At 37.6% G+C, this 17789-nt stretch overlaps 1 protein-coding gene, 1 long non-coding RNA gene, 1 other non-coding gene and 1 pseudogene across 3 annotated transcripts; all 4 read left to right on the top strand.

Moving 5' to 3' along the window:
- On the top strand, positions 25–9906 carry LOC18779704 (annotated as a pseudogene).
- Positions 3768–5921, top strand: LOC109948467. The gene is made up of 3 exons (XM_020561486.1): positions 3768–4167; positions 4713–5539; positions 5650–5921. Exons 1-2 carry the CDS (start codon positions 4155–4157, stop codon positions 5486–5488), a joined length of 789 nt encoding a protein of 262 aa, XP_020417075.1. The 5' UTR covers positions 3768–4154; the 3' UTR covers positions 5489–5539; positions 5650–5921.
- TRNAM-CAU lies at positions 10643–10715 on the top strand. Its single transcript has one exon. It is a non-coding gene; the product is annotated as a tRNA-Met (tRNA).
- LOC109948468 lies at positions 16341–16760 on the top strand. Its single transcript, XR_002271096.1, has 3 exons — positions 16341–16385; positions 16493–16588; positions 16709–16760. It is a non-coding gene; the product is annotated as an uncharacterized LOC109948468 (long non-coding RNA).

Raw genomic sequence — 17789 nt, 5'->3', positions numbered from 1 at the left:
CTCATCTGGGTTTAGTTGAATTGGCTGGGGTCAGCCAGCTTGAGCCATCAGAATTGAAATAGGGAGCTGTCTGACAAAGTCGAGTTTTTAAAGTCCAAACTGAAGATCGTTAATTGATCAAGCCGGACATTATTTTGGTAGACGTACCTTGGTATAAGTGGCCTTTGTATTGGTTGCGCTACAGTAGGAGTGATACCGTACGGCTCTATAATTTCTCCTAAGGCAGGGCACATGATGGGGGGATGTTCCTCTTATAGCAAGTTTTCCTCATTCATAGTAATACTATGTGACTAATTAAACATTCAGATTATATTTTAATTATATTTTCTCAATTATATTCTGCTTCACATAACATCCAGACCCTTTAACATAATGCTGTCATGTAACTCAATATAAAAACTTAAAAGCACACATAAAAAGTGAAAAAAAAAAAAAAAAAAGTATTTCAACATGTCAAACTTTCAACCTCTAGATTGTATTTTAATGGTGTTGTAGCTTTCTCTTTATAGTCAAGCAGATTCTAGTAGCGAATTCCAAGTCATACAAAGAAGGCAACTTCGTTTTGGAAAATGGCATCACAATGCATTTTAAGATGAAGAACAATAACTGCAAACGAGCCACATCCACAGAGAGAGAGAGAGAGAGAGAGAGAGGTCACTATCACTATGAGCAGGACGTTGCTTGGTTCCTGGCAAAGTTCAAGTTGTAGGAGAGATTCCAAAATTCCACTATATGGTTATACCTTATATACCCCTCCCTCTGTTTCCCTAACTCCCCCTTCTTTCTAACATTACAAAGCCTAGGCCGACATTCACTTAAAAAGAGAGAAAACAAAAGAACAAAAATATACTGGCTATAGTAGTAGTAGTCCCAGTGGATATATAGATTTTGGAGCATTAAAGAAAGTGGAGACCGGAGAAATGAGGCCTACCACATCCTCAATTTTAGTGGGGTTGCTTGTAATTCCTTTGGTGGTTTTTTTGGTAATCTTTCTCATACAGCCAACTGCCTTCAGCTCTTCATCATCATCGTCGCCGTCGTCATCATTGGAGACGACGTGGAATAATACTAGTAGTAGTAGTACTAGTTACCCTGTTGCTTTATCTAGAGAAGAAACATGGCAGCCTCAACCAACAGCACAAGCTCCACTTTTTACTTTCTCAAATTATCAAAGAGGAGCCCCAGCTCCTGCCCCTCAAATATTTGTGAGAATCATTCATCTCTCTCTCTCTCTCTCTCTCTCTCTCTGTGGATGTATATATATATATATATGTCTTAATTAATTTGGTTTTTGGTGATTAATATTTAGGCAGTTGATGATGATGAAGGAGCAAATAAAACGGTATTCATGAGAAGCAGCGGCCAGCTTGATAGATTAGAAGCAAGCTTGGGTAGAGCAAGGTCTTCCATAAGAGAAGCTGCCAAAGTTAGAAACAAGACATCAACCCATCAAGACGCTGATTATGTTCCTCGAGGCCCCATATATCGGAACCCCAATGCCTTCCACAGGTAATATATGCTATATTCTAATCAACTCTAATTAATCTTTAGTAAATAAATACTTATGCTGTCAAATTGTGGATGGTCGGAATTAAAAATTCAACATGATTAATGGTTCAATTACCGAGGTCTTAACATCTTATATTACAATTTACAATTCATTTAGGAGTTACTTAGAGATGGAGAAATTGTTCAAGATTTATGTGTACGAAGAAGGAGATGTGCCAATATTTCATGACGGTCCATGCAGGAGCATATATTCATAAGAGGGAAGATTTATTCATGAGATGGAGAAGGGCAACATGTATCGTACCAGAGACCCCAATAAGGCACTTGTCTATTTTCTTCCCTTCAGTGTGGTTAGAATGGTTCAGTACCTGTATATGCCCAACTCAAACGATCGACATGGCATGAAGCTTGCTATCATCGACTATGTCAATCTCATCGCTCAAAAGCATCCCTTCTGGAACCGAAGCCTTGGTGCCGACCATTTCATGCTATCTTGTCACGATTGGGTACATATAATTACACTTTTTTCTTCTCATAATCTACACTCCAAACTGAATACTTGTGTGCGTGGATAGAATTATCAAAATTACTCTTAGCTACCAAATGCACATAAGGCCACATCCTGACGCTCCTGTTTTCTCATTTTGTCTCTCTATATGTATGTTTCCTGTTTTGCATTTGTGGCTTAGAAACACCTACACCTAGCTAGTGGCTTGTAAGATTATATTCTCCTTGATAAAAAGATAATCACGAATCCAATGAAAGACGTACGACTTTATAAAGTAGGCTGGATATTTATGCATGGTTGCTTTAAGCATATAATTAACCCTGGTTTAAATTACTTGATCAAATTAGTGTGTTGAAAGTTTGAACGTATAGGAGGTCTTCATTTATTTCTTTGTGACACATGTTTGAATTTATGTGGTGTGTCACTTCTGTCTGTCCCTAGCCCTGGACTGGACGCACGCAACCAAAAAAACATGATAAAATTAATAGGTTACCTGCAAATCCTCTCCTCCCACGGTCCCACCCAAACTTCTTAGATATTTTCTAGTGTTTCACACACTTATACAACAAGTAAACAGTAATAAATTAAAGGAAGGCCTGTAATTTTAAACGGCACAAAAATAAAAGAACTTGAATCAGCAATAATTTCTGTGTAAAATGCACCTAATATCTCTCATCATACTTAGACTTATGCCAAATTTTCCATTTGATTGAAGGCATTTATTATCCAATGTTATGGAAAACATAACATATATCTGTCAGGATTATTATCATTTATCATTATTTAGCTGTGTTTGTCTTGTTGCAATTATTAATTTTCGAAATAGATAAATTATTCCTTTCCCTGTAGCCTCCTTTGTCCTGAGGAGAAATTTTGGAACTTTATTTGGTGTTTGATTGCAATTCCTTCTTTTTGGATTGTGAGTGGTGGTACCAAGTTCCTTTTATTAGTGGCTGTTAGTTCTTTTTCCCTTTTCATGTTTCATCTTTTTTCTTCTAGCTTGGAAAATAAATAATTTTTTTTTCTTTCTCATTATGAACTTAAATATATTCAATTGATTGCTTGATGCACTATTAACTTTTACAGGCGCCATTTACAACATCCTTTGTCCCCCTATTATTTCACAAGTCAATTAGAGTTTTGTGCAATGCAAATACTTCGGAAGGATTTAATCCCTCCAAAGATGCATCATTTCCAGAAATAAATCTTAAAACATCAGAAATGTCAGGGCTTGGTGGCCAGTCTCCATCAACTCGATCCACTCTAGCTTTCTTTGCAGGTCGTCTGCATGGCCATATCAGGTCCCTTCTTCTGAATGAATGGAAAGGCAAAGACCAAGATGTCCAAGTCTATGACCAACTTCCTCGAGGAGTGTCCTATGAGAAAATGTTGAAGGGCAGCAAGTTCTGCTTATGCCCTAGTGGGTACGAAGTAGCAAGTCCTAGGGTGGTAGAAGCAATTTATGCCGAATGCATCCCAGTGTTGATTTCGGATGGCTATATTCCACCTTTCAGTGATGTGTTGGATTGGAAGTCGTTTTCTGTACAAGTGCCAGTCAAGAATATATCCGATATCAAGAACATATTGATGAGCATATCTAGTAGACAATACCTCAGAATGCAAAGGAGAGTGAAACAAGTGCAACGACATTTTTTAGTGAATGGACCCCCTAAGAGATATGATGTTTTCCACATGATTGTTCACTCTATTTGGCTCAGAAGGCTCAACATTCGCATTCAAGATCTATTGACCTAACTGTAAGATAATTTATTATCCCAATCCTTTCAGAATTGGTCTTCTATTCATTATCGGATTGCAAGACTCAAGACTAATCAAGAGCTCAACACAACTCTCGACCTGCAGCCTCTGTGTCAGTGTCCCATATGGATTACAAGGCTAAAGGGGTTTCTAGTTCTATGAGAATTAGGATTAAAAGTTCTATAGCAATAAGGATACCTCAAGGAGTCTCTTGATGGGCAAGACTCCTTGAGTGATGCATATAAATAGAACAGCTCCCTCTAAGAGCCGATACACACAAAAATCTCATCAAGTGATTCACCCCATCTGGAATCTGAGAATAAGGCAATCGGTGATCTTAGAGAAGAGCTGTCTCCCAGGTGTTTGACAAAAGGCTTCAATGGCAGAACAAGGTTAGTGTTCAAGTTATTATAACTTTAAAGTTTACATGTGGTATCAGAGCATAAGTTATTTTATCTTCTACCTAACCAATTTTGTTGCAGCTTTTAGAACTTGAAAATTGAAGGATAATTAAAGTTTTCAAGGTTAAAGAAACTTGTTACAGCAAGAGTTAAAGTTAACACCTTGCTGTGACAAAACAGAAATTGATCAAAGTTTGTATAGTTCTTGCTGTGCTCTGAGCAAGCCAAAGCAACTCAGACACAACAAGATCTGTACATTCAAAGTTTTATGATCAAACTTGTGTTGAAAATAAAGGCATAATGAATGATTCACTGTCCAAAGATGTGAATGATTTATCATGCAATTATTTTCAGCAGAACAGCATAAGAGATGAAACATGTAGGCTATCAAGATTGTTCTTCTGTCCAAAGATGTGGAACTTTTCTTGTACAGGAAGCTTATGTGATTTTCATATCTTAGTGTTGATGAACATGTTTTGATTTCTTCACCTAAAGGTGAGAATTGATCATGTTTTAAAGATTCTGGGGTTTTTCAGTTTTAAACACATATATATATACTATGTGTTTTTCAATTAATCACAACTCGATTGAAACTCTCATTGGCTCCAACTACACCAAATGGAGGGAAGATGTGGAAATTGCTCTAGGATTGCTGGATTATGAGATGGTCATTGAAGAAGAAGCTCCTGCAGAACCTGCTGCTACTGCATCTGCTGAAGCAAAAGCAAAATATGCAAAATGGATTAAAGCCAACAAGATGGCTATTCTAATCATGAGGAGATCAATTTCACCATCTGTCAGAGGAAGCATCACACCATCTGATAATGCCAAGAAGTTCATTGATTCTATTGCGGAAAAATTTCAGGAATCCAAGAAAGCTGAAATTGGTACTCTGATGGCACAACTTACTGATGCAAAATACAATGGGGAGAAGTGTGTAAGAACACACATATTGAATATGCTGGAAATTGGGAACAAGCTGCAAGCACTCAAAGTCAATGTGGATGAAAATATGATGGTACACTTTGCAATAAATTCTCTACCAAGCACTTTCAAGCACCTTAGAAGCACCTATGTAGCACAGAAGGAAATATGGACAGTAACTGACCTCATAGGCATCTGTGTGCAGGAAGAACAAAATATGAAGAAAGATAAGGCTGAAGAAAGAGTTAACATGGTTCACAACTTCAAACCCAAAAAGGATTTTGGAAAGGGTAAAATTGCTTGGAAGAAAAACAAGGAAGAAAAGGGAAGTAAGGGGCTAGAACCAGAAGGTTTCAAGTGTTACTTCTGCAAGAATTTGGTCATATGAAGAGGAATTGTGACAGATACAAACGCTGGCTAGATAAACAGAAGGCTAAAGGTAAGTCTAGTCAAGTAAATGTTTGTTTTGAGTCTAATGCAATTGGGATTTCTTCAGATTCATGGTGGTTGGATAGTGGTGCAACAGTTCATGTGGCTAATTGTTTGCAGGGGTTCAAAACAAAGAGGTTGCCAAGCAAGGCTGAGATGAAAGTGTTCGTGGGAAATGGAGAAAGAGTCAAGGTGGAGTACATTGGATTAGCTAAGATCGTTTTGGAGTCTGGTTTTATTTTGGAGTTAGTAGATGTAGTTTATATTCCTTCTATGAAAAGGAATCTTATTTCAGTTAGTAAGCTTGTAAAATCAAACTTACAGTTTGAGTTTGATGAGTCTGGATTCTCCATTTTCAAAAATAAAGTTATGATCGGTAATGGTTTTCTAGATGATGGCATGTTTCGTTTGAATTGCGAGAAACCAAATCCAAGTACTGCTAATCTAAACATCAATCTGATAAGCACTAAAAGGAAAGCAGATAAAGAAGAATCATATAGACTTTGGCACAAGAGACTAGGACATGTCTCGAATGAAAGAATGAATCTGCTAAACAAAGAAAATCTGTTGCCACTACTTAACCACCATGACAAAGACAACGTTTGCATTGAATGTGTTAAAGGAAAGTTAACTAATTTGAGGAAGAAAGGTGCTACAAGAAGTGAGAAACTGCTGGAAATTATACATACTGACATATGTGGTCCTTTTCCCACTAAAACACATGATGGTTTTAAGTATTTCATAACTTTCACAGATGATTTTTCAAGATATGGTTATGTATACTTAATATCTGAAAAATCCAATGCATTAGACATGTTTAAAGTTTACAAAACAGAGGTAGAGAACCAGCTGGATTCGAAAATAAAAGTGGTAAGGTCAGACAGAGGAGGTGAGTTTTATGGCAGATTTGATGAAAAAGGAAGAAATCCTGGACCTTTTGCAAAGTTTTTACAAGAAGAAGGAATTGTGGCTCAATATACTAATCCAGGTACGCCACAACAAAATGGCGTGGCAGAAAGACGAAATAGAACATTGATTGAAATGATTAGAAGCTTAATGTGCTGTTCTAAACTTCCAAAATTTCTCTGGGGGGAGGCTTTGAAAACAGCAAACTATTTGCTGAATAGAACTCCTACGAAAAGTGTGAACAAAATCCCTTATGAGATATGGTGCAACAGAAAACCATGTCTCTCACACCTCAAAGTCTGGGGAAGCAAGGCAGAAGCAAAGTTCTATAATCCATCAGAAAAGAAACTAGATTCCAAGACAGTTACATGCTTTTTCGTGGGATATCCAGATAGAACAAAAGGGTACAGGTTTTACTGTCCCAACAATACCACAAGGTTTATGGAAACACAAAGAGCAATTTTCATTGAGGATGAAAGTGAGCAAGGCACTGATGAAAATTTTGATTTTGATGAAAATTTGGAAGATGAGGAATTTACAGGAAAAGAAGATTTGATAAGAGAAACAACAGTCTTGCCATTCACTGATTCGAGTGACAAGCAAATCTCACCAATTCATGATGAAAGAAATTTAGAAGAGAATCAAATAACTGAAGCTCAACCAACTGCAGCAGAAAATATGCAGATAGATCAACAAGAGCAGCAGCCTTATAACTCAGAACTGAGAAGGTCACAAAGAACTAAGAGACCTGCTTTATCAAACGACTATTATGTCTACCTGCAAGAGTCAGAACATGACATCAACACCATAGAAGATCCTGTGTCTTTTAAACAGGCTGTGCAAAGTGAAGAATGTGAAAAATGGATGGAAGCAATGGAGTCTGAGCTTCAGTCAATGAGTAAAAATGGTGTATGGAAGCTTGTAGCATTGCCTCAAGGATGTAAACCAATAGGATGCAAATGGGTTTACAAGACCAAAAGAAACTCAAAGGGACAAATAGACAGATATAAGGCACGTTTGGTAGCAAAAGGGTTCACACAACAAGAGGGAGTGGATTACAATGAAACATTCTCACCTGTTTCAACTAAAGATTCTTTAAGGGTGATAATGGCATTAGTGGCACATTTCGATTTACATCTCCATCAAATGGACGTTAAGACTGCATTTTTGAATGGAAACCTTATTGAAGAAATTTATATGAAACAACCGGATGGTTTCATTCAAAAAGGGGAAGAAGATTTGGTTTGCAAGTTGCAAAAATCAATATATGGTTTAAAACAAGCTTCAAGGCAGTGGTATTTGAAGTTTGATGAAGTTGTGAAGTCTCAAGGTTTCATTGATAATCCCTTAGATGAATGCATTTATCTCAAATTTCATGGAAGACATTATATTTTCATGCTCCTTTATGTTGATGACATTCTCTTAGCAAGCAGCAACTTGTCATTATTACATGACACTAAGAGAATGCTGTCAAATTATTTTGAGATGAGTGATTTAGGTGAAGCAAATTATGTATTGGGGATTGAAATTAGTAGAGATAGAGAAAGGGGATTACTTGGTCTATCACAAAAAGGATATATAGAAAGGATACTCAAAAGATTCAATATGGAAAACTGCACAGGTTGTGATGTTCCATTCTCAAAAGGTGATAAACTGAGCTGTGATCAATCTCCTAAAACTGAGCAAGAAAAGCTGGAAATGCAGGACAAGCCATATGCTTCACTTGTAGGAAGCTTGATGTATGCACAAGTTTGTACAAGGCCAGACCTTGCTTTCTGCATAAGTGTTCTTGGAAGGTTTCAATCTAACCCAGGCCAACAACATTGGGTAGCAGGCAAGAAGGTTTTGAGGTATTTACAGAGAACTAAAGAGTACAAACTGGTTTATCGAAGAGTTGAAGAATTAAAACTGGAAGGATATGCTGATGCAGATTTTGCTGGATGCTTGGATACTCAGAAGTGTACATCAGGTGTTGTATTCTTGTTTGCAGGAGGAGCAGTGGCATGGAAAAGTGTAAAACAACAAAATGTATCAACCTCAACTATGCAGGCTGAATTCTTAGCAGTTTATGAAGCTACTTCAATAGCAATATGGCTTAAGAATTTTATGTCAGTGTTGAGAATTGTGGACTCCATACAGAGACCAATCCAGCTGTGGAATGATAACAGTGCTGCAGTTTATTTTGCAAAAGGAAATAAGAGATCGTCGGGTCTGAGACATCTGCAGTTAAAGTTTCTGTCAGCAAAAGAGAAGATTCGAGATGGTTTTACAACTCTAGATCACATTGGGACAGATTCTATGATTGCAGACCCTTTGAACAAAGGTTTGCCTAATCATATTTTTCATAGGCATGTCAGAAGCATGGGTTAGTAGATCAGTTTTGATGTTTAAGTCAGTGGGAGTCAGTGGGAGCCAGAGTTAGATCTGTTTTCTTTTAATTAGTTTCAATCGAAGTTGTCCTTACAGTTTTATTTTGAAATTGCTATTCAAAGTTTTCTTAAATTGTGTTTTTCCAATTTATAAATATTTTGGCATATGGATGAAGGAAGAATCTGCAAAATTTGCTAGCACTTGTGTTATTGCATTTTCGTATCCATGAAGGAGTCATGCAAGTTTATTAAGACCTTGGTAGTCTTGTAAGGGTGAGCTAAGTTTTGTTTTGATCATTAAGTTTACTAAGGTAGATCACAACAAGTTTTTGATACTAATTCAGTTGGCAGTCACATGTGTTGATGTACATTTGTATGTGTGGTTGTAAAAGACTTGAGTTTGGTTGCTCAATGTTCTTTGACAGTTCCATATGAGTTTATATCAATGACAGTGGCTTGATAAGAAACTGAGAAGGTTGAGTTCTAAATTGGCCATTAAGAGATTGCTCTTGAGTCACAATGAATATTTGACCAAGTGGGAGAATGTAAGATAATTTATTATCCCAATCCTTTCAGAATTGGTCTTCTATTCATTATCGGATTGCAAGACTCAAGACTAATCAAGAGCTCAACACAACTCTCGACCTGCAGCCTCTGTGTCAGTGTCCCATATGGATTACAAGGCTAAAGGGGTTTCTAGTTCTATGAGAATTAGGATTAAAAGTTCTATAGCAATAAGGATACCTCAAGGAGTCTCTTGATGGGCAAGACTCCTTGAGTGATGCATATAAATAGAACAGCTCCCTCTAAGAGCCGATACACACAAAAATCTCATCAAGTGATTCACCCCATCTGGAATCTGAGAATAAGGCAATCGGTGATCTTAGAGAAGAGCTGTCTCCCAGGTGTTTGACAAAAGGCTTCAATGGCAGAACAAGGTTAGTGTTCAAGTTATTATAACTTTAAAGTTTACACTAACTAGTCCCATTTTATTGGTCACTAATAAAGGTTACTAACTCTTTTTGTCATAAAAACATTTTTATACTCCTAAAAGAGAACTCTCGTAAGTAAGGAATGTGTAGCTTTAGAAAAGTTATGCAAAGATATATATATATATATATATATATATATACAGAGAGCTTCCATTGAGGGATCCCTCAAATAAGCTTATTTGAGGGACACCCCTTGTAGGCCCCACTCCGGATTGTATTTCACTAATCCAAACTGTCTATTTTGTAGATACTCATTCAAAGATCATCTCTACAAAAAATCACTTGAATCCGATATCATTTGACCACTCAATTAAGTTATTGAAATTTTAGGATTTTCTTGAAGCACCGTGTTCATTGATTTTGTAAGACACAATTGGATGTCGAAACGGTTTCCGATTTGTCTAATTTTTTTTAAGAATGATCTACAAATGAAGACCTAAAAAATAAATGGTTTGGATCATTGGGAAAAAAATTGTAGGGTACCCTAAAGGGCGTCCCTCAAATAAAATTATTTGAGGGATCCCTCAATAGAAGGGGACTGATATACATATATATATATTTATTCCCTTTTTATTTTTATTTTTTTTAAATTTCTTTCAATTCTTATCTATTGTAAAAACATGTATTTTTGTGTGAATAAGTTTAGTTTTTTGGTTGAAATATAAACAAAATTAGATTTCAATATGCAGTTTATAAGATTCACTAATCAAATTCCTTATAATGACCGAAGTACAAATATAGTTCCTGCACTTTGTTTGGATTGATTGGTATTGCTTATAATTAATATTACATTTATAATTCATCAATGTGATAGGTCCCATTTGTTTCTATTTGTGATGATAAATGACCTACTTAACTCAGTGGTTAGAGTATTGCTTTCATACGGCGGGAGTCATTGGTTCAAATCCAATAGTAGGTAAAACTTATAGTTCCTGCACCTTGTTTGGATTTCCATTTGGTCTCTATAGTTTGTTGCTGGAACACAATTTCACACATGTTTGGAATTGCCAAGAGTAACAGAAAATCAAGGAAGAGCTTCATGTATGGTACTTACTAGTCAAGGACCCTTGGTGGTCGTGCAAGAATAATTAAAGTTAAATACAATAAACATATGAATAAAAGCAGAGTTATCGATTGATTCATACTTAGTGAAGATAACATGACAACTATGGGAATGATTTTCTTCTTTCTGCAACACATAGGTCAAGCACGCTATAGAACTCATGCATTATGAGATGAGGGACCAATTCTTTTATATTGAACAAACCTCTATCTCTCCTATTATAGATAGAGTAAGAGTTTAAACAAAACAAATATTTTTAAGTAATTGAGTCCTAGTCAATATAAGCATTAAATAACTGAAGTCTGTCAAAATTAAAAGTCTAACAATAACTGAAAAACATGAACCCCATTATCTCATTCTAATACAATAATTATAACACGTGATTAGGCCAACTCACATAAGTCATTTTACAGGTCGAAGATCCAAACAAATCAAGACCACATACATTCTCAGTGAAAGACCCCAAGAAGATGTTTTGGAGTCTGTTTCTCCTCCTCACTACCTCCATGGCTATTGATTCTTGTGAGACCAACAAGAGACTCCTTGGAAAGTCGGCTGGAAAATTGTGCATCAAGAAAAAGGGGGATGGGTCTCTTTACTTTGAAGACTCGTTACACTAGGAGATATTGATGATCTCATCTATCAACCCATATAGTACGCATTGATAAATAAATAAATAAATAAACAAACTTATATAGTGCTAAAATATGAATATGGTTTGAATACTTTAGGTTAAGTTTTATTCTTCTCCATAAGGAGGTGTATATATGAATTTACATAGATATTATCTAATCAATTAGGATAGTATCTTCTAATTATACAATGATTTGTCAACTATATAAAATAAGAAAGTAGATCCCTTAATTAATTAAGGAAATAAATTTTTTTAATTAATTAGGAGACTCAAGTCAACATATAGTACGTAGTGTAACTAGTTAAGCGATCTTTAGATCCAATCCCAAAAGGTTTGGCTTTAATTAAGTTTAACCCATGCATTTTCTTGTTTTTGATCTAGACCCACTAATATTTATATGTTATTTTTTGGTCCATTTTGCCCTTTGAAATAAATGTGGCAAGAAACTGAAAATTCTGATTTTATGCATTATTTTACTCTAATATAAATTTTAAATTTTAAACAGTGTATTGTCTACATAATCCACCTACAATAAGAAAAAATTCGTCAAAAAAATTAGGGAAATATGCTGATATAATCAGTTTTCATAAGTGGTGTTCTGAAATGATCAGGTTACAAATTGTGTTCTGATATAATCACTTGTGAACGTGAAATGACCAAACTGCCCTCCATATAAAAGCACATGTATTGGGGAGTTATTGGCCTTTGATTGCCGACCTAACGCTTCTGGCTTCTCTCCCTTTCTCAGCTCTCTGTCACGGTTCTCTTCCTCTCTCGGCGGTTTCTGTGTCCATCGACCACCACCACTCTATTTCTCCCGCTGTCACGAAAACCTAAGCAGCACTCTGTCGTTCTCTCTCTGCAGGCAATGTTAGGGTTTGGTGAGGGGGTTCTTGACGGTGTCTCAATTCCCTCTAGTTTCGAGTCTTGAATCGACGTCGGTCTCTTCTCCTCTGCTCCTTCAAGGCCTAAAAAAACCCTAAATTTTGGTTTCGGTTATGACTTTGTTCACAAACGTCCTCCTCCTTCTCAATCCTGTGACAGACAAAAGTCGTGATTTGCTGTAGGTGTTGCTGGGATTTCGAATTGGGTTCTGTGCAGAGAAGGAGTGATTCTAAGGTGGGTTTTGTATTTGTTATTGACTAGTTTGTGTTTTTGTATGGTTATCATTTGAGAAGGAAAATTTCACTAACCTGTGACTGAATTTGTGAAGTTTAATAATTAGAGAGATTGCAATAATAATGTAATTTAACTGTGAATTAGATCATGCTGGGATCAAACTTGTATTGGTGTATTGAGTTTGCTCTATGGACGATGAAGTGCCTCAAATTGCTATTTGTCATCTAGGATTGGTTCGTTTGTGATGCTTGTTTTGACTTCCATTTTATGAGTCATATTTAGTGTGGGAAAATATTCTGGTGGCAATGGCTATTCCATTATAACACACCATTACCTCAGTAGGCCCTGAATTAGCTGTTGAGTAATAATGCAGAAGTAAAATTGTTGGTATCATTGGTGTTTCAGCACGTAGTAGCATATTTTGCACCCTTCCAGTGTTAATGGTTAATTATGTGATTTTGAAATACTAAAGTTAGTTGGCGTGGAAATTTTCTCTTCCCTGTGGTATAAAACTTGCTAAATTGTGTTGTTATTCCTTGCTTGCAGCTTGTGATATATGTCTGAAAATGGTATTTTATGGGGCTTCAGTATCTGTTTAGAAATTGCATGTTCATCCATCTAGGTTTAGCAGTTGCAGTTGCAGTAACATTTTGACGTGTCTAGTTTGCACACAGAGTCCATAACTGTGAATACTGATGTTCCATGTGTGGTACTGTATTGCATATGACTAGACATGTATATAACTATGGTCATGAGTAGATTGTAGTAGGCATTGATGCATTTGGAGTAATTATTCTAGCCATTTCGCCCAAACCCTGTATGAAGTGGATCCGTGGTTGATGAAATTGTTTTCAGACTTGGGTGGTATTTGGTTTTTGGATGGAATGGGATGTACATTTGGTAGAAGGGAATGTAGATAAGAGGAGAGTGTGGAGAGAGTTGGAGAGTAGAAAAGAGGCTTACAAACATTTATGGTTTTGTCATATGTATATACATATATCAAAATGGGTTGAAAGTATTAGTTTGAGTAATGTACGTATGAAATATGGGTAACCAATGATCCATATGTATGATGTTGTTGTGCAGGGAACTTGAGAATGGCTTGTAAAGCAAAGCTTATGATTCTTGAGGATGAGAAGTACGAAGGAAAGCCATTTGCCCTTTCATACACAAGGACCGCCATTACAACAATAAAGGCGAAGTTCAATACGCAGCAGTTACAGAGGTTCGAGGGAAGTTGTTTTGGTCATCTATTACTGATAGAGGACCTCAAGTGGAATTCACAAATTGTCCACGGCCTGTTGATGAGGAAGGCTGATCCTAAGACAGTTACACAGGTGAACGGGATAAAATTCATTGTGGGTAACAAGTTGATACAATTCACAGCCCAACAATTTTGCCTCATCACGGGGCTAAGGTTCGGAAAGCTCCCTTTCATTCCGAAGGCGACAAATGAAAATTGCTCGTTGAAGCGAAAATACTTCAGCAGCAATAAACCTACCACCCTTTCGGACCTACACACCGTCTTCATCGAGTGCACAGATGACGAGGATGCGTTAAAGCTTGGAATGGTCTATTTTGCCATTTTTGTTCTATTGGGTAGTGAAAAGCATGTGCTTATTGACATGCGCTATTTGAAGTTGGCTGAAGACCTAGAGGAGTTTGACAAGTATCCATGGGGCGCAGTGTCATATGCAATGACAAATGCTTCACTGTTGAGGGTAGTTTGTGCTGAATACCAAAGAGTGAAAGTGCCCCAAAAAAGAAAAATGCCCAAACAAAGTGGAAAGAGAGTACATCATAAGGGGGTTTGGTGGAAAGAGAGTACATCATAAGGGGGTTTGGCTTCGCTCTTCAGGTGAACACATATCCAGCAATTAACTATTTTATGTAAATACATTTACAGATATTGATGTTTCATTGTTGTGAACAGATTTGGGCTTTTGAAGTGTTCCCAGCATTGGAAGCATTGCATTTCACGGTCCATGAAGACAATAGTCACATCCCTCGAATATTACATTGGAGGAGCAACACGGTGGCCCGTTTTCGGGAGGTTATGAGTCAGGTTTTTGAAAACTTTGAGGTTAGATCTGTTTGTATTAGTCATGTTATGATTAGAAAAAAGTACAAAGTTCACTGATTTTTTTTTTTTTATGTGTTTCAATTGGAGGTTGATGTGCAACTTCTCCGGCCAACAGATATTGAGAAGCAACAACCTTACTGGAGTTGGGGTGATGATGACAACGAAGAAGAAATTGTTGAATTATTTGGGGATGAGGCCGAAGAAAAAACCGGCACTTCTAGTGAAGAAAAAGACGTGGATGTTGAGGAAACAGCTACCCTTCCCTCCTCTTCTAAGGTGAGCATGACCTCTTTCCAATGTTGTGAAAATATTGCGAATACGATAGGAATGAAGTGGAAATAGTTTCCTGGTTTTTTGTAAGCTTTCTAACTGTTGCAGTATAACTGTATGCAGGGCAAAGGGTCTGTTAATGACGTTCGCAGTTTGAAGCATCAATTACGAAGCACTAAGGATCAGTTGGAAAAGCTACGTAGTTCAAATCGGGGGCTTAGGAACAGAGTTCGTGACTTGGAAGCTATTGTACAGAAGAACTGTTTCAAGCATGAGAACGAGTGTGACAGAAATAAAAACGCTATTCGGGATTTGACCCTAAAAATTGCTTCAGTCGAACATTATTTTAAGTTGGAGATGGAGGAGTTAAAAAAAAATTATGGTGGAGAAGGGCATGAGGAAGTCTGTACTGCTCAGATGAATGAAGGAGGGCAGAATGAAGTGTCACCCTTCAATGAACCTACTAGTCCGACTACAGCAGCACCTAAAATGGACACTCAAGTTCCAGCTGATGGAGTAGAAGCCTTCCCAGGCATGCATACAGAATGGGGTGAAATGGAAGCAGCAGTCTGTGGTGATGGAGTGGAAGGCTTTCCAGCCATGCATATAGAAGGGGCTGCAAGGGAAGCGGAAGTCCCTGCTGATGGAGTGGAACCCTTCCCAGCCATGGAAGTCATAGACACTGAAATTGAAACTTCAGTTCGTGAGAGGCAAGTGGACCAATAACCTCACAAGGTTCCTACCTCTGAAGATGTGAAGCTTCCTAGTGTTGAAGATGCCCTCCTTCCTACTCCGGAAGATGGGAATGGGTATAGAGTTATTTGTAAAACAATGTTACATTTGTTAGAGGATTGGAAGAAGACAGAAATTGAGGGGGTGGGATGCAAGGTCAGGCCTCCCATGAAATGTAACATAAGTGTGGTTGGTGATGAAGGGGACAACGAGGCTACTGCCACGGTTCGGAAACCAGATGCTGAAGGCAAAGGGTGCAGACTTAAGCGGGCTGCGACACCATTGTTGAGTCCATTCACCGATCCCTCCAGGAAAAAGAGGAAGGTTACTGATTTGCATGCACAGACACCTCAGCCCCGTTTTGATCCGACAAAACCCGTGGCCATGGACGATGTGAAGGCTATCATACAAGTTTGCAGGGCTTGGAAAACTGACATCAGGTTAGGATTTGTATCTTGGCAAAACCAATATACTTGTTTTTTGATGTATGCAAACAATTTATACGCAGCTATACTATACATGTGTGTGTCATTGTCATATTATACAAGGTGTTCCACTTGTCTATTATATTTCAATTTACCTTTGCAAGTGTTATTTTTGTAGTGCGGAGCTGGAGCTCGAACCATTTGAAGTTGGGGCAGATTTTTTTTACAAACTGATAGATGAAACTGCATGGATGAGCTCGAGGGTAACAATTTGAACCCGGCTTTATTTCGATCAATCTCTTATTTGATGACATTGACTATGTGTCATTTGTTGTCATCTTGACACCGTTGTTGTGTTCTGAAATAGCAGCACCTTGACATGGCCATGTTTCTAATACGCAAAAGACAACTCTCTCATCCTCAACTATTTGGAAGGGAGTGGACAACCGCCGAGTTTTGTCTGCAGGTATGATTGTATCCATATTATGTGTCACTGCAGTTCTTGCATTAGTAGGAGTCATGTAGATCTCTCCTTTTGGTGCTTTGGTTCGGGTTTATGTAACGTGTCTTTCACACTTGGTTGCAGCAATTTTTACAGCCGTTTGCAATGCCAAGTGGCAAACGAGTCACGAGGAAACAATATGCTTCAAGGACCGTTGACCCTTCGCCTAACTACCTCAAAAATGTACACCACTTTGTCAATGGGTCATGGCAACATGGGTATGCGCAAGCATGGACGAAAGTGCGCAAGGTCTATCTCCCGTATAATGTTCTACAGTCCCATTGGGTGGCAGTAGAAGTCGACTTTGTGCGACATACTGTCACTGTCTATGACTCGTATTCTGATTTTACCTCCAACAGTATGCTTGTCCGATTCATGGAGCCTATTACCCATACGCTTGCAAAGGTGCTGCATGAAATGAGGTTTTATGAGAAATCGGAGGTTGAAGCGGTGAAGAGAAAGGGGACTGACATGTCAAATTTTAACCCATTCACAATTTGCAGAATTTCCGATGTTCCTCAACAAAGTGATGGGTAAGCTGTGTTCTTTTAAAGCACTATAATCGGATGTTATCAATACGTGCACTTCTAACTTGTCTACTGCTCGGGTGGACAGTACTTCATGTGGCATTATGAAAGTCAAATATATTGAGTACCTTAGTGCCGGCATTCCTTTACATACCATTGACCCATCGAAGTTTGGCTACTACCGATTGAAGCTTGCAATCGAGGCTTTCAGGGTGGAGGCCTATGTATGAGGTAAAAGTCCTAATCTGACCTCATTGCTGCTTTATTGTTAACTATTGCCTTTGGAATTGCGTTGTTATTTACTTCATTGTAGTTACGTCGTACGTACTCACCTGTTACGTCAGTGTTCATTTAAGATAACTTACATTATGTTCGGAACTTGTCCAACTGTGATGAATAAAAATGGCTACTTTTGTGCATCAAAGTTTAGGGTATTGGGGATTTGAACACTATAGATGGTAATGTCAATGTTTCGCAACTGGCATCTGATTTACGTATGTCATATGTTCTAAACTCCGACTGTGTCTAATCCAAAACTTGTTTCATGTTCTTTATGAAAGGTTCAAACAATTAATTCTTCAAATTGAACATGTCTTATGACATCTCATTTTCCCTTTATATGAACGCTGAAGTGGCAC

The sequence above is a fragment of the Prunus persica genome, chromosome G4 (genome assembly GCF_000346465.2).
Source record: "Prunus persica cultivar Lovell chromosome G4, Prunus_persica_NCBIv2, whole genome shotgun sequence".
Taxonomy (NCBI): domain Eukaryota; kingdom Viridiplantae; phylum Streptophyta; class Magnoliopsida; order Rosales; family Rosaceae; genus Prunus; species Prunus persica.
This window is presented reverse-complemented; position numbering and strand designations above follow the sequence as displayed.